At 33.1% G+C, this 26,843-nt stretch overlaps 1 protein-coding gene across 1 annotated transcript in view; it reads right to left on the reverse strand.

Moving 5' to 3' along the window:
* Positions 1-26,843, reverse strand: part of GALNTL6 (polypeptide N-acetylgalactosaminyltransferase like 6) — a 1,756,803-nt gene that overhangs the window by 1,113,832 nt on the left and 616,128 nt on the right. The window contains exon 3 of the mRNA XM_074228966.1: positions 942-1,080. Within this exon, the coding sequence (XP_074085067.1) occupies positions 942-1,080 (139 nt within the window). The remainder of the gene's footprint in view (positions 1-941; positions 1,081-26,843) is intronic.

Raw genomic sequence — 26,843 nt, forward strand, 5'->3', positions numbered from 1 at the left:
ACTAATTCGACCATTCTGGAGAGCAATTTTAACTATGTCTAAAAGTCTATAATTTTACATAGAAGATGCAAGTTTTGTGCATATCCTTAGATACATCAAAAGCCCTATTACATCTTTTTGCCAAAGAGATCATAAAAAAGGGGAAAGGACCTACCTACACCTACAAAAATATTTATAGCAGCTCTGTTTGTGCTGCTAAAATATTTAGGTTTTGATCATTGTCACTTTCCATAGTATAATACTACCTCCTACCATATAACTAGAAAATTGTATATCTTCCTCATTCCTTTTACAGTAGTGGAATTGCTTATAAATCATAAACCTTTTCACATACAATCCTTTTCACTTTATCATTCTGGGAAGATGGAACTCAAAGCTTATCTTTGACAAATACTATTTGTGTGATCCTTAGCAAGCAATTTAAATATTAGGTGGAAACCAGAAAGACTAGTTCAAGGAAGTATCAGTTGAGCTGAGACTTAAGGGAATTGATGCCTTTAAAGAGGTAAAACTGAGAAAAAGTTTTCAAGTCCTGGATCTCAATATATTCATTTGTAAAAACTGGAGAGATGCATGAGATGACTTCTGAAGTGCCTCCAAGATCCCAACTAATTACTCTATGAAATACTATTCTTCAAATATGAGGTAAATGTTCAAAAGTTCAAGTGATACAATCAAGGAATTTACTATTTTTTTCCTAAATCAGAGGGAATGATTATCTCATATACAAAACAACTCAATAAGCTTTTATATGACTTGAAATTAACTTAAGTTTTTTTTTATAATTTATCATCCACATTTTCAATTAGAGACCAATATCTTTCCAGTACCCTATAAACATTGATAGATGACTAACATAAATTGTAAAAGAATCATAACTTAATGAAAGGAATACATTTCTTAAGATAGCCCAATTGGGTATCAGGTGTTTCATTACTTACTTAGCATGGCGAATATCTGGGAGTGATCTTTCCAAAGCTATGTTGTTGCTCACAAAAATATTGAAGCCATTTTCTCTGTAAGCTGAATCATCATGATCTTCTTCAGTGAGAGGGTAAGGCTTCCCATGTTCTCCCTTGCCTAAATGGAAGGGAAAAAAGGGTTATATCTTAAAGAAATTATATATTTCAACAATGGAATCAGTGAGGTGTAGTGCATATAGAGTTGGCCTTCAAGTCAAGAAGATCAAGTTTTCTGACCTACTAACAAGATATTCTGACTGAGTAATCCCTGTCATGTCACTTAAAATCTCACTACGTCAGGTAAATTGCAGATGATAAATTGCAAAACACATTCCCATGTTATGTGGTGAAGTGAGTTTCTTTGGGCATTCTCTTCAACCACTAAATCACAAGTCAGTGATTTCATTCCTCTCTCACACAAACATACTTTAAAATGAATTTTCTTAGTTTAATCATGGGGATAAACAAAGAAGATAATCTGAATAACCTCAATACAAATGCATAATTGCTAAAGTCTATAAGGCTTTGGAATAATAAAACACATTTTCTAAGGAAATATAGCATGGTGTGAATTCCTCAGGAAATGTTTAAGGGAAAAGCAGATAATTCTATGATTTTAATGCAGTCCATTCAGATGATGATGTTTGTACTTCCTTCCTTCTTGAAAAAGACCAAGACATCAGGGAGGTGATGCCATGACAAGCACATGAATTGAATTTGAGTGAGGGAGTGTTGTGTAATGTCATTAGCCTCACTATCTCCTCCAGAGCCATCTAGGTCCAATGACCAGATAGGAATCAGGACAACTGAAGATGAGTTGGAGAAGAGGCAATCTAGGTTAAGTGACTTGCCCAATGTCACACAGATAGTAAGTGTCAATTTTCTGAAATGAGATTCAAGCTTCTGTCCTCCTGACTCCAAGGCCAATATTCTAACCACTGTACCTCCTAGCTGCCTAATCCATACCGAATGGAGGTAGCAGGTAACCTACAATATGAAGATTATTTCAGCTGCATGATTTACTTTAAATGGCTGAAGATGCATGCTTCTCAGCTATCTTGACAGCATTCTGTTTCCATTATAGTCATAATACCTAGCTTCCTCTTGAAGGAATCTTGGGGTCCTGTGATCTAAAAAGTAAGTTTTCACTATAGTTTGTTACAACACACAGGTTTGTTTTTACTTCATTTCATCTCCAAACATATATGAAATGTTTTTGAGCATCAACAGTTGTCTCATATTTAAAGTCATTTATTTGTCTCATATATCTTAAAAGAATCATTTTAAGATAATAAAGAATACCACGTTACACTAACAATCTTGCCTAAAGCAAAAGTACAAAGGAAAAAAATCTAATTTATTCATTGACTAATTTAAAAATCATTCCAAGAACTTCTTCAATGCCAGGCATGACCATATAAAGACAAAACTAGTTTCAACTAACAGGATCTAACTTTCTGATTAGGGGAAATATTTACTCAGAAACATGAATACAAAATTAAGAAATGTGATGTCCAAACTAGTTTGAAGAATCCCCATTGATTCTTCTATATTCTGTAATAAATACCACATGTTTATCTTTTTTTTTGAAAAACACTAACTGAAAAGAGTTCACTGAGATATAAGGACCTTTAAATGACATATAATTTATTATTTAGCAAGTCCTACCTAAGAACCATAAAGATGTAAAAAAGGAAATATGATGAAAATTAAATTTATGTACTGTAATATTTTCTTTCAAGATTTCAAAAAATTTTCTTTTAAATTAAATTAATGCTAAACATATAGATATATTTATTAAAATATAAATTTACAATTTTTAAACAAATTAAACAAAAACTTGACAGTCTAGTTTTTTAAAATGACCTTTTCTTAGAGCTTCCCTTTCCCGAATTAATTTTTTTCAAGAAAAAAATAACTTTTCAACAGAAGGAATGATTCACTACTGATATAAAAAACTACCTGAAGTCAGCAATTAAGGAGGATTAGAAATTTCTTCATTACTTTGTGATTCTAACAATAAGCCTTCTTCCTTAGAGACGTTGGAACAAAGTAAACTTTTAGACTTTTGTTCTTATTTTTTGTTTATCTTTTCACTTGAAATCTGAAATACCACATATTTTGGAAATTTGTTTATTTTCTCCACTTAAAAATTATACATACATTATATGTGTTTGTGGGGAAAGACTATTAAATTCCCCCCCAATTTTCTTCCTCCAAATATCAGCTGAGAAAATGTACTAAGTATTTTTATTATATTTTAATAAAAAGAAAAACATTTTCTGAGGTGTAAATAAATTTACTGACAGTGAGTAGTCTGAGAGAAATGAAACAGTCCAGATAAACATAAATATTTAACCACAAAAATTGATAAATATTTTAATGATACTTCTAATTCTCTTTATATTGTTAGAAAGTGTCTACTTAATTATGGTTAATAAATTTAATTAATTACTTGGAATGAGTAATTTTAATTATTTATTTACATCCATATGCACATGCATATTTCCAAGTTACAAAATTTGCTTCCACCCACCTTTACCACTCTACTTCCCTCAACAAGGAAAAGTCAGCATTTTACACACATAATTTGTTAAACATGTTTACAAATTAGTAATTTTTGATATGAGGAACTGAGATTAAGGAAAGAGATATATAAGAGATGATTTTATAGAGTATTCATGAGATTTGGAAGAGTTTTTTTTTCCTTCTGTGTCCTTTTTTTTGTTTTGTTTTTCTTCCTCTGGTTGGGGATAATATAGTCCATAAGCAGTCAAACAGTTGTCCTAGCCTTCTGAATGGCCAAGAGGAGCTGCTTCGATCATGGTTGTTCATCTCATAATGTTATTGTTAATGTGTGCATTGTTCTCTTGGTACTACTCCCATCACTCAGCAACAGATGCCTTAAGTCGTCCCATGCTTCTTTTGAGTCTAATCCTTTATGGTTTCTTATAGAACAATAGTATTCCATAGTATTCCTGTACCATAACTTCTTTAGCCCTTCCCCAAGTGATGAGCAAACCCTTAATTTCCAAATCTTTGCCACTACAAAAAGAGCTCCTATGAATATTTTGGAACATGTAGGATTTTCCCAATTTTTTATGATTTGTTCTGAATATAGACCTAGAACTGGAATTGTTGGGTCAAAGGGTATGGACAGTTTTGTTGCTCTTAGAGCACAGTGCAATATTGTTCTCCACAAAGGTTGGATACTTTCACAACTACACCAGCAACAAATCAATGTCCAAATCTCTCACAAGCTTTCCAACAGTGATCATTTTTCATTTTTCTCATGTTACCTAATCTAATACATATGAGATGATACATCATTGTTTTTTTAATTTGAATTTCACTAATCAAAAGTGATTCAGAGCATTTTTCATATGATTATATGTAGCCTTAATTTCTTCATTTGACAACTGTCTGCTCATAACCTTTGACCAGTTATCAATTGTGGAATAACTTGAATTTGATGAAATTCTATATATTTTTCAGAAATGAGACCTTTATCAGAATTCTTAGTTGTAAAGATTGTTTTCCAGCTTTCTGCTTTCCTTCTAAGATTGACAGCATTGATTTTTAATAGTGTTTTTTTAAGTTGGTATAGTAAAAATCATTCATTTTTCAGTTTATAATGTGCTCTATAATGTGCTCTAATTCTTGTTTGGTCATGAATTTATGCCTTTTCCATAGATTGGATAGATAGTATTTTTTGTTCTTATTAATTTATATTGATATCACTTTTTATATCTAAATCCTGTATCTATTTTGACCTAATTTTGGAATGGGTTGTGAGATGTGGATCTATGTCTAGTTTTTGCCATACTATTTTCCAATTTTCCTAAAATTTTTTGTCAGATAGTGATTTCTTATCCTAGAACATAATGTCTTAGGTTTTGTCAAATAGTAGAGTGACGTAAACATTTACTGCAGTTTCTTTTGAACCTATCCTAATCCACTGAGCCATGACTTGTGAGAAATCAGGAAAAAACAAAACAATACCAAAGGAACCAAAAATTAGAAGAAAATGTAAAATATCTCATTGAGAAAACAACTGACCTAGAAAAGAGAGCCAGAACCAAGAGAGCAATGTACACATCAACAACAATAATGTGAGATGATCAACATTGATAGAAGCAACTCCTCTCCATAGTTCAGTGAGCTAGGACAACTATTAGATCAACTATGGGCAATGCTATCCTCATCCAGAGGAAGAAAAGCAAAATAAGCTGATCTCTTATGTATATCTACCCCTTAATCCTAATTCCTCATATAAAAAAATAACTAATCTGTAAACATGTTTTTCAAAATATGTTTTACAATGTTTTGTTAATTTATTTTTAGATTTTTGCAAGGCAAATTGGGTTAAGTGGCTTGCCCAAGACCACACAGATTAAGTGTCTGAGACTGGATTTGAACCCAGGTACTCCTGACTCCAGGGCTGGTGCTCCATCCACTGTGCCACCTAGCCAACACTTGTTTGTGCCTTGTTAACCTGACTGCTGAAGGGAGGGGGTTGGGAAGGGAGGATGGAAGGAAATTTTATAACTTAAAAAAATGCATGTGCATATGGATGAAAATAAATAGGAAAAAGAAAAAGATAAAAAAGAAAACAGATCCAAAAGCAATAACTTAAAAATTATTGGGCTACCTGAAAGTCATGACCAGGAAAAAAGCCTAGGCTTTATTTATTCAAGAAATAATACAACAAAATTGCCCTGAGATGCTTGAAGCAGAAGGTAAAATAGAAAGTGAAGGAATTCTCAAAAGTGAAGGAGATCTCAAAAGAAAAACTCCCAACAATATTAAAGCCAAATTCCAAAGTTCCCAAGTTAAAGAGAAAATGCTAAAAGCTGCCAGAAAGAAACACTTCAACTACCATGACTCTACAGTCAGAATTACACAGGATTTGGCAATATCTTCATTAACATTACGTTCTGGAAGTCAAAAGAGCTTGGTTTACAAGGAAGAATCAACTACCCAGCAAAACTGAACATACACTTTCAGGGGAAAAGATGGACATTCAATGAATCAGGGGACTTTCAAACTTTCCTGATGAAAGAATCAGAGATAAACAAAAGGTTTGATCTCCAAGTACAGGACTCAGGTGAAGCACGCAGAGGGTGAATTTTGTTTTTTCCCCTATATGGGAAGAAGATACAGATAACTCATATGAACCTTTTCATTTGTGATAGCAGTTAGAAGGAGTGTATACAGATAAGACACAGGAGAAATTTGAATATAATGATATACTATTGTATAAAGATCGAGTCAATGGGACATAAAGGAAAGTACTGAGAAGAAAGGAAAGAAAAGGAAAAGAAAGGTAGAATGGGCTAAGATACACATAAAAGAGTCAACTAAAAACCTTTTGTAATGGATTGGAAGTGGTAAAGCCAAGGGGAATGAGTGAGCCTTCATTTTCATCAGAAATGGCTCAGTGAAGAAATAACATAAACACTCAATAAAGTATAGAAATCTATTTTACCCTAGAGAAAAATGACAGGAGAGGGATGGGATAAGGGGGATGGGTGAGGGGAAGGGGGGGAGTGGGTGATAGAAGAGAGAGAAGATCTTGGGAGAAGGTAATCAGAAACCAAACACTTCTGAGCAGGAACAACATGAACAGAGAAGGTATAGAATAAATGGGAGTGGGAATAGAATGGAGGGAAATACACCTAGTATAGCAACTGTGGGCAAAGATATTGAAGCAACTTCTCTAGTGAACTTTTGATAAAGAAGGCAACTCATCCCAGAGACAGAGCTGATGAGATCTGAACACAGATTGAAGTACATATCCCCCCCATTTCATTTTTTTGTATGTGTGGGTGTGTGTGGGTTATGGTTATTTTCACAACAAGATTATTGTAATAATATTAAATAAATCATAATAAATGTAAAAAATTTAATTAGATTGCAACAAATTGGATTTGAGGAGTGAAAACTGAATAGTTAGGGAAAGCTCCAAGATTACTAATCACAGTGACTAAAAGAGAGATGATTGGGGTGGCTAGGTGGCACAGTGGATAAAGCACCGGCCCTGGAGTCAGGAGTACCTGGGTTCAAATCCAGTCTCAGACACTTAATAATTACCTAGCCGTGTGGCCCTGGGCAAGCCACTTAATCCCATTTGCCTTTCAAAAAAACTTTAAAAAAGAGACAGATGATTTCTTCTATATAGAGATAATCATAGAAAGAATAGATTTTAGGGGGGTAATTATTGGACATGTTGAGTTTAAGAGGTCTAAGTATTGATATACAGTAAATACCGGAAAAATCAAATTGAAATGGGAATCTGATGTATAATATGTAATTTTGTAATTGAAGCCAAGGCAATAGATAGAACTACTAAGAAAATAGAACAAGGCAATAGAAGAGGATTTTAATAGATGCCAAATAAGAAAACTAACAAGGCAAATTAAGGTTCTCCATCTACTAATCAAGACAGGAAACTATGTACTGGAGAAGGGAATTTCCTTAGTGTCTTGGTGTACATAAATGATAATTTGGATATATACATAATTTTACTATTTTAACACATTATATTTATTATTCATCCACTATAATTTAAGTTACCTCTATCTCCTGCCAGATTATACAAACTGCTTTTCTTTCCAAAATTTCCTACTCAGAAGAGATATCCTTGATTCCTTAACTAAATTGTTATGCACATGCCAAAAACTCGATTTTCCTAGTTGTCTCAAGAATAGAATAAATATCTCTATCTATAGAAATATATGTATATATATATGTATAATTAATATAATATTTGTCCATATGGCCTAAAGCCCCTATCTTTAAAGTTCAAATTATTTTTTGCCCTGGTTCTAATTTAACTGGAATAGGTTATTCTCAGTAAATAAACTCCATATTTTTATTTTTTAAATTTTTTTACATTTTTGCAAGGCAAATGGGGTTAAGTGGCTTGCCCAGGGCCACACGGCTAGGTAATTATTAAGAGTCTGAGACTGGATTTGAACCCAGGTACTCCTGACTCCAGGGCCGGTGCTTTATCCACTACTCCACCTAGCTGCCCCAACTCTATATTTTTTAAAAGAAAAATCACTCTGTAATTCATTATCTAGAAAATTTCCTAGGGTTTTTGAGAGTTTGTTTGCTCAGGATCACTGTGCCACTCTCTTACGCTGGACTCAATCATACCAACTTCTTTTGTGGAATTCTATATTGTGTTAAGGACATTTTGGATTGAATAATTTGGGTACTTTAACAACCAATAATGAAGGGCAGAGAGAGATAAAAAGATAGAGACAGATAGAAAGAGGTAGATAGAGAGAAGCAAAGACAAAAACACACAGACACACACAGAGAAAGAGAGAGACACACATACAGAAACAGACAGCCAGAGACACACACATGGTGACAGAGTCAGAGAACTATGGAGAGAGACACATACACACAGAAACAAATGGAGAGACAGAGAGTGCATGCTTAGAGTGTGAGTGTTCTTCTCCCAATTCCTACTCTCTCTCTCTAATAAATTATGTCTTCAGAATATGGTGACTCACTCTTTTCCATTATTGAATTTTTGAATATCTTGGGCCCGAATTATCTCAAAAATTTAATATATGGCCTACAAGACATGACTTACAGGGTCACAACTCAGTTTTCTCAGTTAATTTCATCCTATAACCTGTGACTATCATGCCCAGTGAACAAGTTGAATCTAGGTTCTGAAATCTGTCCTCTGACTTCAACTTCAGAATTCTTTTTTATTGAGCTATGCTATCTGTGATAGCCTTAATTATCCAATACAATAGTTTTAAGGTTCAAATATTTGAACTTAGACTGGAATATATTTATTCATTCCCATACATCAATGAAAAAGGTCACAGTCCTATGTATATTATAGGACTCCTCTCATAGCTCTATCCTTTTTATCTATCCTACACTTCCATCAAATTTTCCTTCAATTTTGGTCTTACATTAATTTCCCTAAAAATGGTGACAAGCTTGTAAACTGAACTTTTCTATCAAATGGGTCTGATGTGGATGTAGTCGGTCAGCTTCTTAATCTTTTTTTTTTAAATCATGCCTGTCAAAAATAACATAAAGTGACAGTTTTAACTATTATTTTGAAGAAATAGGATTAAGTCAGTTGTTCATGATCATTTTGTATTTCAATTGATAGAGGCAGAAAAGAAAATATGATGATTATGAAAGTAAAGTAACATATCTAGAAAAAAGCTAGCTGTATTCACTAATGGAAGAGATGAATTTATTTTAAATAGAATTTAAATATAAAATAGGGAAATATTAGAAATGACATACAAATTAAATGGAAGGGGGAAAAACCTAAATTATGAAAATGCAAACTAATTGGGACTTTTAGATAAGAGATGGAATGCCAAACATTAATAGAAATTCTTTTAAATTTACGTTTCATCTTTCAGTTGCTAATTAAACATCATTAGGTGAGTAACCTAAAATGGAATGTAGCAGTTACTTTGCAAAAGTACATATTGTTATTTTAAATAACTTACAAAAATAAAGACTGTTTGGAATTAAAATTTGACCTTGAAACTGAACTTGAATTCTCATAGAATGTACTTATTTTCATTAAAACTAGAACAAGTTGTGGCTGCTTATACTTAAGGTTTTCTTTTTAAACTTATACTTCAAACTTTAATTGCATTAGTGAATTCAATGATACTCTCTTTCCACCAACTCAGTAGTCAATTATTCATGATTTTTGATCATCCATGATTTTTTATGGCGGTATATACATTAGTACAAAATCAGTTGAGTTCTTTAAAAATCTTTAAAGCAGTACAACACTTGGATTCTTTTCCTTCTTCCTTCTTCCCATTATATATTAGACAACTTCCCTTTCCATTCATTCATGATTTTGATAATGTCTTCCCTGGTTTGTGTGTTTTTGTATATAACTTCATATATAGATATATTTATTATGTATATGCAAGTGTTTATGTATATAAGTTTATGTATGCATGCAAAGGCAATGCCATTATGGATGATATACTACAGTTTACTTCACAAAAAATCACAGAGCTACAAAATTTTTAGTTGGAAAGAAACTCAACAGTCATTTAGTCCAGTCTAGTTATGAGAAAAAAATAACTCTACCATACAGTTTGTGACTGGTAATTCATCATTTTTTCATAGACTTCAGGTGAGAAGTGAATGCCACACTAAAGCAATTCAGTATAATTTTCAGAGTAAACTAATAATTTGGAAGTTTTTCCCTTGCATGCATCAAGATTAAATTAACCTCTTTATTACTTTTACATTCCTGTTCCAGGATTTGCCTTCTGGGCTACTCAGAATTTCATGTCCTCTCTAATATTTGAAGGTAGTTATGATAAAGCAACAACAAAACTAACATTTGTGTAGCATTCACTATGATAGGCACTGTGATAAATGCTTTAAAATAATTAATCCATTTAATCCTTATGGCAATGCTGAGGTACTGATGTTATTTCTATTTTAGAGATTATGAAACTAAGGCAAATAGAAGTTAAGTAACTTGCCTAGGGTGACACATCTAGTAAAGGAGGGCTTTGAATGCAAGTCTTTTTGCCACCTAGTTGCCTCAGTCTGAAATTAATTTTTTTTCTCAAGATTAAATATACTAAAGTCCTTTCATTCAATTCTCTTGTAGGATGGAATTGAGACTCTACACCTCCCTCTGTTTCTCCTTTCACTTTTCTCCATATTATCCATTTCTCATCACAATATAATGCTCAGGACCTAACAAAGTAGTCTGCATGTAGTATGAAAAAGGCAGAATATAAAAGGAATCATCAGCTACTTAATCCTGGACATCATGGTAACATAGCCAGAAAACATACCAAGAACATTTTTTTCCTAGATAAAGTGGTCTCTAACTATGACTTTCTTCTCTTATATTTTTTTTCAATTCAGTTTTCACAGCCAAAATATATGACTTTACATTTTTCCTTAATAAATCTCAACATTTTATCTTACTCAAAATTAACTCCAGTATCAAATAAAAATGGCTCTTTGGCATTTAAGATTTTCACAAACAGTATCTGTCCTAGCTTTCTAACATTGTATCTTACTTCACCACACATTATGGTCTAATCAAACTGGTCATCTTCTTTCCCAGAAATTATTATCTCCCACATTTACCTTTTTACTGGTTGTTCCTGATACTTAGACTAACTTCCTGACATCTAGGGAAATTCAATTGAAATCTAACTTTCTAAAGTAGGTCCTTCCTGATGTCCTAGAATGGTGTCTTTTTCTCAAAATAATCTTAGCTATGTACATGTGGTTTCTCCCAACAAAATTTACATAAACCATGAGGTTTATTCTTTTTTTCCACTTTTGCTATTGTATCATTATTATCTAGGTCAGTTACTGACATTTTCATCAATACTTTATTGATTATTCAATTCAGTTCTGTTCTGCCTTTCTGGATTCTAATTCTTCCATGAAGTCTACCTGGTTTATGTCTACCTCATATTAAATACATATTCTGCTTAAATCTTTGTCAAATCATTTATTATAAAACAAACAATACTAGAGCCAAGTGCAAATTACCGGTACACTCTAATAAAAAAAAATTCGTGCTAAGTCAACATTGAACCATTAATGTCTACTTTTAGAATTTAGTCATTCAAGTAGCATCAAATTCAAGTAATTATTCTATATCTAGTCCACATGTCTTTATCTTTGGGAAATAAATTATAAACAATTTATTAAGTGCTTTCTAAATATTGAGGTAAACTATAATTGTAACATTTTTCTTATCTACCATCTAGTGATCCTTCCCCCTAAATACTCTCTCTAGAAAAAATTAGGTTAATTTTGCATATGTACTTCATGAAACCATTCTTATACTCTGTGATAACTCATTCATTCCTGTGGTAATTGTTTGCTAATCTTCAAATACCATGTTTTGGATTGATGGTGCCAAACTTACTAAAAATTATATAAGGTTTCTTGCAAGATCTGTGCTGATTTTTTAAAAAATATAATATTTTCCATATTTGACTGAATATATATATATATATATATATGTATATATATTTCCAAATTTATTGTAATCTATTTGGGGCTTCACTGGAAATACAACATGATAGGTGCATTTGATACAAAAGGTTTCAATTCATTGGGAATTATAATAAAAATTATAATAATATCACTGACTCATAATTTACTAAACATATTCCCTCCCTTTAAAAGCAAAACAAAACAAAAAATACACCACCAAAAACAAACTGGTATTTCACCATGATTTTTAAAATACCAGTAAGCATTTTCTCCAGCTTTTTATTTTGCTTGAGTCATTATTAGGATCAGTGAAAACCTCTCTTTCTTCTTCTTCTTATCTGTATCAACTATCTATTATTCATATATTTTCTCTTCTTTCCAGTTCTAGATGACATTTCCTCAGGCAATTAGAAGAGAAAAAAAGGTAATAGAAGGTAGAGTTTCTCATTGCTTCTCATTTATCCTGATCCTGTCTACTCCAAGCTGGAATATTGTACTTCCTCTTATTCCCTTCTTTTATTTGAGCATATTTAAAATCACCATTTTTGTTTATCTTAAGTTTCCTTCAACAGTCTCATGAGCTTTAATATTCCTTATGGTATTCTTATAATATCACACTACAGATTTATCTTCATCCTTCTTTTACCTTCCTTTGTTTTCATTTTCTCATCTCATTTTTAAAATATTAGTTGTTCAGAGAAATACCTGGATGTTTGCACAGATGTTTTCAGATAGGTCTCATTTATCTTCTTCAGGGGTATTTGATCCTTTACAATTGTTCTTCAGATTTTCTTATTTCCATGACTGATTTCCCTTTAAGGATTTTATTTAGACAAACCTATAATGTTTTACTCTGAAGTCTCTGAAATCTCTCAAAAATTATTGGGATATGTCGATCTTCACAACGAGGAGTTCTGATAAAGGTCTCATTTCTAAAATATGGAGAGAATTGCAACAAATTTATAAGGTCACAATTCATTCCTCAAATGATAAATAATCTAAGGATATGAACAGAGTTTTCAAATGAAGAAATGAAGAAATTAAATTCATGCCAAGATTTCCTTTGTCATATTTCAGAAGGTGATGGTAATTCATTATCAAATCAATGACCACTTCCATACAAAGAAATTGTTCATACTTTTTTTTTTTAGAAAGGGGGAAGAATTTCCCCATGATACTGCAAAACTATTTGTGGAAAAAGATGAGTCTGGGCAGTAAGAAGGAGTTTGTTGAAAGAATCATGAAATTTTTGTTCTCTTTTTGATCAATGTGCTCACTATCTATGCAAGAAACTCAAATAGCTAGACTAAAACCAACTGCTTGTCATGGTTTAGAAAATATATTTTCCTCATCTAGTTGCCATTTTGTGTGACTGATTAATTTAATAGATCCTTCAGGGAATCAGATTTCATTATAATAAAAATAAAATCCTCTACATACAAAATCATTTAGAAAATATCACCTCCCAAAAGGATTGTTTGCTTGTTTCAGGCTTCATTTGATTTTGATATTTAATCTTCTATTATTTCTGTAGTTTTATCTTTTTTTGTACTTCTTTTTCTTTTTAATTTAAGCCAGTAGGGTTAAGTGACTTGACTAGGGTCATGCAGCAAAGTAATTATTAATTATTATTAAGGCTGCATTTGAAGTCAGGTACTCCTTACTCTAGGGCTGGTGCTCTATCCACTGCACAACCTATCTGCTCCTGTAGCTTTATCTTTTGAGAAGTTTATATAACCTTAAAATATAAAGGAAAGAGATCTTGTTAGAAAAGTTTTTAAACCATTGTCTTGCTCCACTGAGCAATATGCACAATACTATCTTATATTCTATATAATACAATCAATTATTTTGATGGAAAATATTGTCTGTTATATAAAACACTCTCAAGAATCCTTTTTCTTCCCTTTTAATGTTTTTAAACTGAATATCATTAATTTAGTGTCATTATTTTGTTGTTAAAATCATCTTTTCAATCACCTGGAAATTTTTGCTTTTTGAAATACTTGAAAAAATAACCCCTGATGGGCATTAAAAAGCCTTGAATAGCAATTTCTTCTCTGCTTCTTTTCTTAGATTTTTTTTATCTTGGATGTAAATGATGCTTCCCATTAATATGGTAGAATATATTTTATATAAGAAATGTGATGATTTCATAGTACTTATTGTTGAAGAAATAATATATAATTGCTAGTGAGTCTGGTTCATTCTATATTTGTCTTGATTCATTTATAAATATTCTAGGAATGTTTGGCTATGGATTTCTTTATAAGACTTTGAAATTCATTTTCTTCTCTCCTACTTTTCTTTCTCTTCTTGGTCAAGTGAAAAGGTCTTGATCTTCTATATTATTATATACCTTTCTCAAATTTTGACCATTGACTTGTAATCCAATCACATTCCATGTAAATCATTTTCATGGCCTGCAACGTAAATATATCTAGTTAGAGTTTTGGTGTTTTATAATAATGTCTTCTTGTCAACATTAACTTTTTTTCTGATTTGATATAGTTTGTGACCACAATCCTAGCCAGGATTTGATCTGACTACACAAAGATAGTCAATTAGAAATCAGCTCATGTACCACTAATCAGTTGTTTCCTGATAATATATTAGATATATTACAGTAACATATATATATATATGTACATTTGTTTTCATTATTGATGAGACCAATGATGTAGATATAGGTTAATATTAAAATAATGTACCATTTCAAGTAATAGTTGTCAAATAAATGGAAGAATATATTTTAAGAACTTCCTATATACTTGGCATTTTGCTAACTGCCAGATAAAAATACAAATAGGTAAACAAGTCATTGCCTAGGCATAGATCTACAAGGTCAAAATGGGTATAGGATTTAGACATAAAGATCAATATCATGGATAACATAATAGACCAAGACACATTTTATCTGATCTATGGAAAGGGGATAGGTTTATGACTGAGAAGAATTAGAGCACATTATAAACTGCAAAATGAATGACTTAGACTATAGAAATAAAAAAAATTTCCCTTAATAAAATCAATGCTGTAAAAATTAGAAGGAAAGCAGAAAACTGGGAAACAATCTTCACAACTAGGAGTTATGATAACAGTCTCATTTGTAAAATTTAGAGAGAATTTCAACAAATTTATAAGGTCACAAATCATTCCTCAATTGATAAATGGTCAAATGATGTGAACAGTTTTCAAGTGAAGAAATTAAAGATATGTTTATATATGTATATATATATATATACATATATACATATATATAATCATATGAAAAATGCTCCAAATCATTATTGATTAGAGAAATGCAAATTAAAGCAACAATGAGTTATCATCTCATACATGTCAGATTAGCCAAGATGAGAAAAAGGGAAAATGATCAATGTTGGAAAATTTGTCAGAGGATTGGGATATTGATGCATTTCTGGTGGAGTTATGAAAGGATCCAACCTTTCTGGAGAACAATTTGGAATATGCCCAAAGAGCAATAAAACTGTTAATACCCTTTGAAACAGCAATTCTAATTCTCAGTCTATACCCAGAAAAAATATAGAAAAAGGAAAAAGTGCTACATATTCCAAAATATTCATAGCAGCTCTTTTAGTAGAGGCAAAGAATTGGAAATGGAAGGGATTCCCATCACCTGGGGAATGGCTAAACAAGTTATGGTATATGAATGCTATGGAATACCATTGTTCTATAAGAAACCATTAAGGGAGTAGAACCAAGAGAACAATTTACACATCAACAACAACACTGTGAGATGAACAACCATGATTGAAGCAGCCCCTTTCAGCAGGCCATTGAGTTAGAACAACTGTATTAGACTGGCTATGGACTCTGTTATACCCATCCAGAGGAAGCAAAGCAAAACAAATCAAAACTCACCAAAAAAACCTAACCCTTCCAGATCTAATGAACACCTCATAAAAAATTATCTGTTACATATCTCTTTCCCTTAATCCTAATTCCTCATACCAAAATTATTAATCTATAAATATATTTAGCAAAACATATATGTACAATGCTAACCTGACTGTTAGCCACTGAGGGGGTGGGGTGGGAAGGGAGGGTGGAAGGAAATTTTGTAACTTAAAAATACACATGTGCATAATCTATGAAAATAAATAACATTTTAAAAAAGAAATTAAAAAAAAGAAAAAAGAAAGCCCAGAATTAAACAGCAAGTCATTGCCCTCGAAAAGCTTATATTCTAATGGCAGAAATAATTTTACAGGAGAAATGGAGTGAATTGGAGAGAGAAATCAGAGTCAATGGTGTTTATAATCATTGGACACATAAATTATGTCTTTCCTCAGAATGATAATATTGATTTATTGGACAGATTTCACATTGACAATGACCATAGAATAATGTTGATATATCATCAAAATACTGATTTTCATTAGTCTTAATCCCTCCTTCTGCTACTAAGTCATCATTGTTATGGAATCATAAGAGGATTTACAACTGAGGGACATTTTGTACTAGTGTCTGGTTTATGCATCATCATGAGCCCTCAAAATATCATTTTCTAATATGTGGGGCTTCTTCTCTCTGGTTTGTGTTGATCTGTACATAAATACCTTAATTAGAATTTGGCAGAGATCTTGATCGCATTTTAAAGGCCATGATAATTACCTAATTCTGTATCAGCAGGAGTCATTAGAGTGGGAATTTGGAGGTAATTCTTTAAGTTACTCTATTTTAAAATCTCAATTTTAAAGTTTTGTATAAGCATCACAAAGCTATTCTTCTAAATGTCCTTGACACAACAGATTTTGATCTTCCTAGCTGATTTCCAAGTTATGAAAAAGTTGAAACTAAAATTCTAGGTCCCTTAGGCATTGGCATATTTAGGGGATAGCCTTTTCTATTAAAGCCTTTTTTATTATAACCTTTGTGCAGGCTAGTTAAGTACCAGAAATATAAACAGCATCAGTATTAAGCATAAAGGGAAGTATCATAGTTTTACAGGACTTTGGAGGTGAAAAGTATTTTAAATAGATTGTTTTCCCAATCTTTCATTTTGCAGAGTTGAACTCCAGAGATAGTAGGTGACTAGAAAAATGTGATGCTTCTTTTTAGTATCCATGCTATAAAAGAAAACCCATATGTTTGCATTTTATTCCAGTACTTGTTCAACATACATTTTATATTTTAATGATTCAAACAAATTTATTTCACCAAAACAAGACTTCCATACATCATCATCAATATTGTACTGTACATCAACACCTCATCATCTCTAATCTTGGTTCTTGCCGTGGTCTCCAAATTTTTCTCCCAGAATGCATTTTTCCTGTAAATCATCCTCCAAACAAAAGTCAAATCAATATCCCCAAATCAATAGTTTGACCATGGTACATCTCTAAACGAGTAACTCTTTTTCTTTAGGATAAGATAAAAACTCATCTGTCTGCCCTTTCAGGTCCTTCATAATCTGGCACCAGTCTACCTTTCCAAACTTATTTTAAATTACTGTTTCTCACATGGTATTTTAGACAACTTAGCTATTGTCTATGACTCCCTGTTATTCATTTAGTTTCTTCTATAAGAATTTGGAGGCTTCATTGCCTATGGTCTCTTTTAAGAACATATAGTTCCCTTCCTTAGTCCTTTAAATGAGCTAGATCTATTTTTGCTTTTGCTTTATTTGAGAGCACGATTGTTACCCCTGATATTTTTTTACTTTTGCTGAAGCAGCAGATTTTTAATCAGTTCTGCTATGTGTTTCCATGTTATAGAAAAGAAATGTTTGCTCCATTTATGATTATAGTTATCATTACTCTGTATTTCCCTCCTCATCAATGCTTTACTCCCTTTCATCTTTAAATTTTCTTTTTAATTTTAACTTTACTTTTAATTTTATCTTTTTTCAGTCCCTTCTTCCCCTTACTTTCTCCTCCATTTCCCTACTTCATGATAGGATAGGATAAAATTTTAAACTTAAATGAGAATGTATGTTTTTTTTTCCCTTTTTGGGCCCAATCTATCAAGAGTAGGGATTTGCCCAGTGTTCATACCTTCCCTTCTTCCCCTCTACTATAACAGGTCTTTGTTTTTCTCCATGTGATATTATTTATCCTCTAAAGTCTAGCATGATTCTAGTATAATATTTCTTTTCCTGTCTTGATTATTTTAATCCTATCATGGACCCAAAACCCCCCTCTATCTAAATATGCTTCCTTTAGGGGGCAGAGCCAAGATGATGGAGTAGAAGCAGAGATTTCTAGGAGCTCTTCCCTAGATCATTCCAAATGCCTTAAATTTATGACTCTAATCAATATCTAGATTTATGGTACCTAGGAAAGATTGAGTGAAACAATTGTGTGTCTCAAGACAACTTAGAAGATTCACAGGAAGTGTCTATTGCATCAAGACCTGGTGTTGGAAAGGACCACAGCCCAGTCCATGCTGCAGTCTCACCTTGCCAGTGTAAACCAGTTCCAACCTTCCAGGAACAGCCCAAGAGGTGCCTGGTTCCCTGGGAGCACATGAATCCATGACAACAGCTCAGCCATCACCAAGGGCAGCTTGGTAGGTAAGTGGGAAAACTGCCACACCAGAGTGAGTACAGGGCCCAGGTCAGTCAAGTTTCAGCTCATCCCCATCCCAGGAACCTGCAGAGCCACCCAGCTGCTGCTTCCAGAGCACTCAACCCACATATGATAAGACGGTTGGGGAAACTGTTGAGACAGTCCTGGGACAGGAATCTTTCTCTGTCCAAGCTCAGATACAGGTCACTGCCAATACTTTTTCCCAAGTTGCTATTGTAAACTGTATTTCCCTCCATCCTATTTCTCCCCACTCCCATTCTCTCTCTGTCCTATGACCTTGTTCCTCCTCAAAAGTATATTCTATATAATTATTCTATCCCATGATCTTCCCTCTCTTCTATCACCTATCCTTCCCCCTCCCCTCCCCTGTCGTTTTTCTCTCATCCCTTGCCTCTCCTTCTGTCCTATAGGGTAAGAAAGATTTCTATACCCTATGGGGTACTGACATAGTACAACAGGGACCCTCCTCACAGACCCAGGGCAGAGGGGAGGGCTTGTGATCATTCACAGACTAGAGCATAGACCAGGAGAGCAGTCAGAGCCTCTCATAAGACCTTGAAGGAATTAAGATCCCTGAGGAGGTATCCCCAAAACACTAAAAAAATAGGGAATTGCATTAAAATCAGCTCATATGCTGGGAAAATGAGTAATCAACAGAAGACAAAAAATAAAATCATAGATAATTTACTTTGGTTCTATGGAGGTCAAAATGCATGCTCAGAGACAAAGTCAAAGGTTTTGTACCCAAAGCCTTCAAGAAAAATATGAATTGGTGTCAGGCTATGGAAGAGCTCAGAAAAGATTTTGAACATAAAATAAAGGAGGTAGAGGAAAAATTAGGAAGAGAAATGAGAGTGATCCAAGTAAATCATGAAAACCTTAGTAAAGGAGATATATAAAAGTACTGAAGAAATTAACATATTAAAAACCAGTTTAGATCAAATGGAAAAAGAAATACAAAAGGTTAATGAAGAGAAGAATACCATTAAAAACAGAATTGGTCAGATGGGAAAAGAAGATATAAAATCTTTCTTAAGAAAATAACACCAAATTTTGAATGGAGCTAAGGGAAGCTGATGACTTTGTGAAAAACAAAACCAAAAGAATGAAAAACTAAAAGAAAAGGAGAAATATCTCATTAGAAAAACAACTGACCTAGATTGGCTACCTGCATGTTATGACCAGGAAAAAATTCTATGCTTTAATTTTCAAGAAGTTTTTCAGGAAAATTTCCCTGATATTCTAGAAGCAGAAAGTTAAAATAGAAATTAAGGGAATACACTAATCACCTCCTGAAAGTGTTCCTCCCTCCAAAAGCTCCCAGTAGGATTATAATCAAATTCCAAAACTCCCAAGTCAAAGAGAATTTATTACAAGCAGCCAGAATGAAACAATTCAAATATCATGGAGATACAGTGATGGTTATAAAAAATTAACAGTCACTAAATTAAGGGCTCATAGGACTTGGAATATAATATTTCAGAAAGCAAAAGAGCTTGAATTACAATTGAAAAATCAACTACCCAGAAAAATTGGACATTGTCTTTCAGGGGAAAATATGGATATTCAATGAAGTTAGGGACTTTCAAACTTTCCTGTTGAAATGACAAGAGCTGAACAGAAAGTTTCATCTTCCAGTACAGGAGTCAGATGAAGCATAGAGAGAGTGGACAGGAAGGACTAATTATGAGGGATTTAATGATACTGAACTGCTTGTATTCCTGCATGGGAAGATGATACTAATAACTCATGAACTTTTTTTCATTTATTATAGCAGTTAGAAGAAGCATATATAGACAAGCCATAGGAGAAAACTGATTATGAAGATATTATAAAGAAGGAGTCAATGGTCAAAAAAAGAATGCACTGGAAGAAAGGAAAAGGAGAGATAGAATGGACTAAGATATTCCAGGTAGAAGAATCAAGAAAAAAAATTTAAAATGGAGCAGAAAAGGGAAAGGTGAGGGGGAATCAGTTAGCCTTCATTCTTATCAGAAGTAATTCAGAGAGGAAATAACATACACACTCAATATGGTATAGAAATCTTTCTTACCCTATAGGAAAAAAGGAAAGGTAAAGGCTGAGAGAAAGGGGATGGGAGAGAGGAGGGGAAAGTATAGGTGATAGAAGAGAGGGAAGAATGCGCGCGAGAGTAGTCATATACAACACACTTTTGAGGAGGAACAGGGTGATAGGAGAGAGAGAATTGGGAGTAGGAAGAAATAGGATGGAGGGAAATTTTCAAGGTTTGCTTGTTTTATTGATTTATAAGCAATATTGCCTTATAGTCACTTCATGTCCATAGCGTCTAAGTACACTCATCTTTTCTGTCCCATTAGAAATATACTTTTCAACAACCATAAATGACATCAAATTATAATCAATTTTTACCTATAGAAATACAATTATATGTGATAAACTATCTTATAGAGTAAAATCACTTTATGAACCATTTATACCTTAAGTACACTTCCTCCAATTGTAGCTAAATTATCAAGGAAAAGAAAGATTTTTTCATAATCTAATATTATCAGCCCCTCCAAGCACAATGTCCCCCCACAACCCTACAACTCTTATTAACTAAAATATTGAGCAAATCAAGATCACTTCATGATCTATTCATATAGGCACACTCTAAGAAAACTAACTCCAACTATATTCAATACTCATGAGCTAAAGTATCAGATAGAAAAATCATCAATTTCTTGTCAATCTAATAGCCATACCCTCTTTCAGACTTTGTTTCTTTTAACTATCCTACACAAAATACAATTTTCAAAATTACAGGTATTGTCTTCCAAAGTAGGGATGTATAAAAAGTTTAATGCTTTTGAATAGGGTTTTTTCCCTTTTCCCATCTGCTTTTACATACATGTCCTGTATTTGAAGATTGAATTTTCTCTTCAGTTCTGATTTTTTTATCAGAAAATGTTGAAATCCCTCTATTTCTTTGAAATAGCTAAGTAATTATTAAGTGTCTGAGACCAGATTTGAACCCAGGGCTGGTTCTCTATCCAATGTACCACCTAGCCACCCCAAGAATTCCAAAATTTCATTAAAAGTGTCCATGGAATTTTTATTCTGGGAATTCTTTCAGGTGGTGAATGATGAATTCTTTCAAGGACTATAATATCTTCTTGGCCTAGTATATTAGGGTATATTTACTCGATAACTTCCTAAGAAATATTTTCCAGGCTCTTTTCTTGATAACATTTTCAGGTAGATCAATAATTTGTATAATTTAATATCCTGGATCTATTTTCCAGAGTGGTTGTTTTTCCATTTTTTTCAGTCATTTTTTTGGTGGTGGAATCCTGGTGTCTGATGTAATCATTAGTTTCCATTTATCCAATGCTAATTTTTAGGGTTTTATTTTCTTCAGTTAGTTTTTGTGTTTCCTTTTCCAGTTGGTTAAGAATAAAAGGGGGCGGAGAGGCTAGGTGGCATAGTGGATAAAGCACCAGCCTTGGAGTCCGGAGTACCTGGGTTCAAATCTGCTCTCAGACACTTAATAATTACCTTGTTGTGTGGCCTTGGGCAAGTCACTTAACTCCATTTGCCTTGGAAAAAACCTAAATAAAAGAATAAATGGGGGGCAGCTAGGTGACACAGTGGAAAGAGCTCTGGCCCTGGAGTCAGGAGGACTTCAAATCTCACCTCAAACAATAATTACTTAGTTGTGTGACCTTGGGCAAGTCATGTAACCCCATAGATTTAAATAAATAAAATTAAAAATATATAAATGAGGGGAAGTTAGTTGATGCAGTGGATAGAACACCAGCCCTAGAGTCAGGAGTACTTGAGTTCAAATCCAGCCTCAGACACTTAATAATTACCTAGCTGTGTGGCCTTGTGCAAACTACTTAACTCCACTTGCCTTGCAAAAACCTAAAAAACAAAACAACAAATACGTACACACACACACACACACACACACACACACACACACACACACACACACACACACATATATATATATATATATATATATATGTGAGTTGCTTTCCTTTTCCAGTTGATTATTTATTACTTTTTCTTTTTAATGAGTTATGTAATTTTCCCAGTTCATTCTTTTTATTTTTAAAGAGTCAATTTCTTCAGTCAATTTTTGATCCTGCATGTCTCTCATTTTTCCCCATTTTTCTTCTTCCTCTCTTCTTTGATTTTTAACATTCTTCTTGAGCTCTTCTAAAAGATTTAATATTTGAGGCCAATTCATAAATTTTGAACCTTCTCATGTAGTGATTTTTTCAATGATTTTATCATCTGAGATGGCATTTTTACCAACCCTGTTGGAATAGTAGGGTTCTTGGTTAGTGCTCCCCCCTTATTTTAATAATTTATCTCTGCAACCTGGATATAAGCAGTATAGATCCAAGTTTTTTTGTGTTGGGTTTCACATCTGAACACTAACTTATTGATTGCCAAGGTGCCAGGTTTGCAGTCCAGGCATTATCTATGCATAGATTTGTTTTCTCAATCCAGTTCCTTCTATTGCACTAGTGTTCTCAGGGCTCAAACTTTGTCTTCACCTCTTGGGTTGGGAACCTCACTGTTGGTCTGCTATCATCTGGCTTGCTGAGCCAGGACCTAAGCTACAATGTAGCTAAGAGCCTCCTATTAGCTTTCCTGCCTATGCTAGGCTATACTTTACTGTACCTTTAATGAATATCCTCCATATTATTTTGAGTTGAGAATTTGTTTGGCTCTTTTTTTGGTGGGATATGTAAGCTTTAAAGTTATATGTAGAGGCTTCATTCAAGTTGTTTTGAGAAAAGCTTGGTGAACTTGCTAGCTTCTAGAGAAGGAAATGCCAAATGACTCTTATATCTCTGTTAAGAAAACTCCAAAAAAGGTTCACAAGGAATCAGATATAACTACAACAACAGAATCACATTCTTTGTTTTTAATCTTCTAAATATTTCATTGCTATACAAATTCAGTCCATTATATTAATCTCAATTCCTATAAGCTAACTCTTCACTTTGTTTCAAAAAAGAAAAAAAAATTACGGTGTCATAAATGTTTATGAAGCTTGCATTGCTTATAAGATTTTTGGGAAAGTCTTTTTTCAAAGCAATTATATTCATAATATGAAAGCAAATTAAGAATATAATGTATTTGACAGTGCTAGTTAAGATAAATTATGATGAATTAAATTAGTTTGGGAAATATGAAAAATAATAATTAAAACACTCTAGTTCTTCTAAATGTTAGACAAATTATCATCAATAGAGGAGATCATTACCAAAGTCCATTTATAGGATAGTTGGAAGATAATTAAAAAAACTATTACTGAATAATAATCAAATAAATTATTTTCAGAATTTACATACTTCCTAACATCACTATTTCTAAAGAGAGAGTTAACCTTAAGTTATTCTATCAGGTTGATAACCTTGTAGTAATTTTTAATCTCCTACATCCTTTGCCCTCTATATTCAATTTTTAAGTTCATATACTTTTCTTCTCCCTATAGACTTATCCTTTCTTTGTATTTTCACTATGATTATTCTTGTTCAAACTCTTATACCCTTAAGTGGCTACAACAATTGACCTGGAGTTCAAATCTGGTCTCAGATGTTTACTCCTTGAGTGATTTTCATTAAGTCACTTAATTTCTCTGAGACTAAGTTCCCTTATCTTTAAAAATGGAGAGAATAACTCACAGATTTTTTTTTTGATGGGAATAAAATGACATTGTGAAAAGTGTTTTGCAAAGCTTAAAGCAAATGATAATTGATATAGTAGATTTGAATCATTATTATTATTCAACTTTCTCTTCCCTTTCCAATCTAAATTCATAGCAGCAAAATAACTGAGTTTGCCCACTATCTAATTTTTTTTAAATACATAGAATTTATTGGTGTCAGAAAAAATTTATAAAGTCTCAGAATCCTATTATAAATTTGAGTTACTTTTTTTAGATTTCTTTTAAGGAAATGGGGTTAAGTGGCTTGCCCAAGGCCACATGGCTAGGTAATTATTAAGTGTCTGAGGTTGCATTTGAACCCAGGTCTTCCTGACTCCAAGGCTGGTGCTCTATTCACTGCACCACCTAGCCACCCCTCCAAATTTGAGTTACCTAGAATTAAGTTTTTCCATTCAATTATTGACCATTTATTAAGTACTTATTGAATTAGGTGATTAAGATAAAAATGCAATTATGGCATAGTTATTCTCATAGAGCTTACACTTATTTGGGAGATATAAAATATAGAAATTGACAATGTGCTGAATCAATATCCCGAACTCCAGTGCAAAAATAGAATACATAAAAAAATAAGTTAAGTACAAGGAGGCTATTCAAGACCCAAGGAAAGAAAAGTAATTTCTTTTTTGGAGAATTTTAAGTCAAGCTTCCTGAAAGAGGCTACATTTTAGAAAAGTTGTTAAATCTTCAAGGGATGAAAGGGTACAGAGAATAGTGAGAGTAAAGGCCTGGGCTAATTTTTATTCTACCTTCTTGTTGGGACATCACAAAATGAATCAATTTCTTTTCAGTGACAGGGAAATTAGGTAGCCACATTGTCCCATAAAGAGCTCAACACTATGCAACTCCTATGGCCATACTATTACTTTCTTCACACTTGCTGATAATTAAGCCTTGTTTGGTCCTGAAAGTCACTTAGATATTCCTGGGTCCTTTAGCAGGGTTCCAATTTTTTTAGTTCTATCAGAGACCTAAGTCGTGATATTAAGAGATACAAAAGAGAGTAATGAGCCTATCTTGTTTTAATTTCACTCTCTTTAACAGATACCCTAATGTTGTCTTTTATCTTATTAATATAAAGAAATTATAGTTGGGTGCTTAACTAGAAAAGAGAAATGCAGAAAAAACGATCTCAAATCAGAACTCCTGTCCTGGCAAAGAGAAAAAGCAAACATGAATGGAAAATTATATAAAGCAGCTGTTTGAGTGGTGGTGGTGAAAACTGACATTATAACAAAGGCTGGGTAAAATTAAGCAAGAAAGCCAGAGACATCCTGATATCAAAACAAAAACCATTTCCTTCTTTTAATATCTAACTGGAAAAGTCTGCTTTTATAGAAATGGATGAGAGGCTTTGGCTAGGAAAAGAAGCACCAAAATAGTACTTCTGGCTTGTCATAAGGAAGCATGAGAGTACTAGTTGCCCTGGGGGTAAGGTTCATCAGGAGTACAGGAAAATCCTGCAGGAAAGTAGAAGTGTGCCGGACTAGTTTTACAATTTTGCCCTGGTTGAAGATTTTGGCTATCTGGGAAACAAAAACAATAAACAAAGCCAGCTACATACTTTGTTTCAGCAATAGTCACAATGTCATACATACTGGAGAACTCTAGTTCCTTTGTTGAATTAACTCTGCTTCCTGACCACTAGCTTATCAAAAACTCCATGATCTAATGACTGCTACTCATATCAGTCCTGTGAAACTGTTCTCTGAAGTTACCACCGACCTCCTAATTGCCAAACTCAGTGAACTTTTCTGTCCTCTTCCCTTGCTTTTTATGCAAAATCTGACTTGACATCCTATTTACTCTTTGGTTACAGGGGCTTCATTCTCTTATCACCCCTTAAATGCAAAAACTCTCCCTTGACCTATCTTCTGCACCTTCCTTTCTTGGATTTATCTACTCCCAGAACCAGCCCCATGCCAATAATTCACAAAGCTCCTGTTCTAAGATACAATATTTGATTACTGCACAGCTCCAACTAGACATCATAGACCAAATCAAACTCAACTCATTCCTTTTTCCCCATAAAATTCACCATCTTCCTAATTATTTCTTCTTAATAGCACCATCATATTTCACTTTCCCAAAACTGGAATCTTGGGATCATTTTTGACTCTCTCCAACCTCCCAAGTAAATTGCTGTCTTATGAATTCTATTCCTGACATCTCTTGAATGATCAATACTGTCACCAATAAGTTCATGGTCTAGGGTTTTAAGCTCATCTCTAAACGTGTTTCTCTGTCCTAATTTACAGAGCTACTAGTCAGTTTCTTAACATATAGGCACATTACTCATAATTCTCCCTTGCTGAAAATTTAATAATTTCATTTTTTTCTGGATTAAAATCCAGGTTCCTCAGTCAGACATTTAAGATTTTTTAGCCTTATCCAAAAAATCCTCATTGAGGAACCCTGATAAAGGGATAATTCGCTAGGCCTTGAATTTTTCCCACCTCTCTGTTCTATGTTCTTGCAAGTTCCTATAGCTGGAATGCCAACTGACTATGTGACTTTGAAATCCTCCGTTTCTTCATTTGTAAAATGAGGGATTAGATTTAGTGAACTCCAAATTCTTTCCTGGCTCTAAAATGTTGTTCTATATTCTATTGG

This window comes from Macrotis lagotis, chromosome 3 (assembly GCF_037893015.1).
Source record: "Macrotis lagotis isolate mMagLag1 chromosome 3, bilby.v1.9.chrom.fasta, whole genome shotgun sequence".
NCBI lineage: Eukaryota > Metazoa > Chordata > Mammalia > Peramelemorphia > Peramelidae > Macrotis > Macrotis lagotis.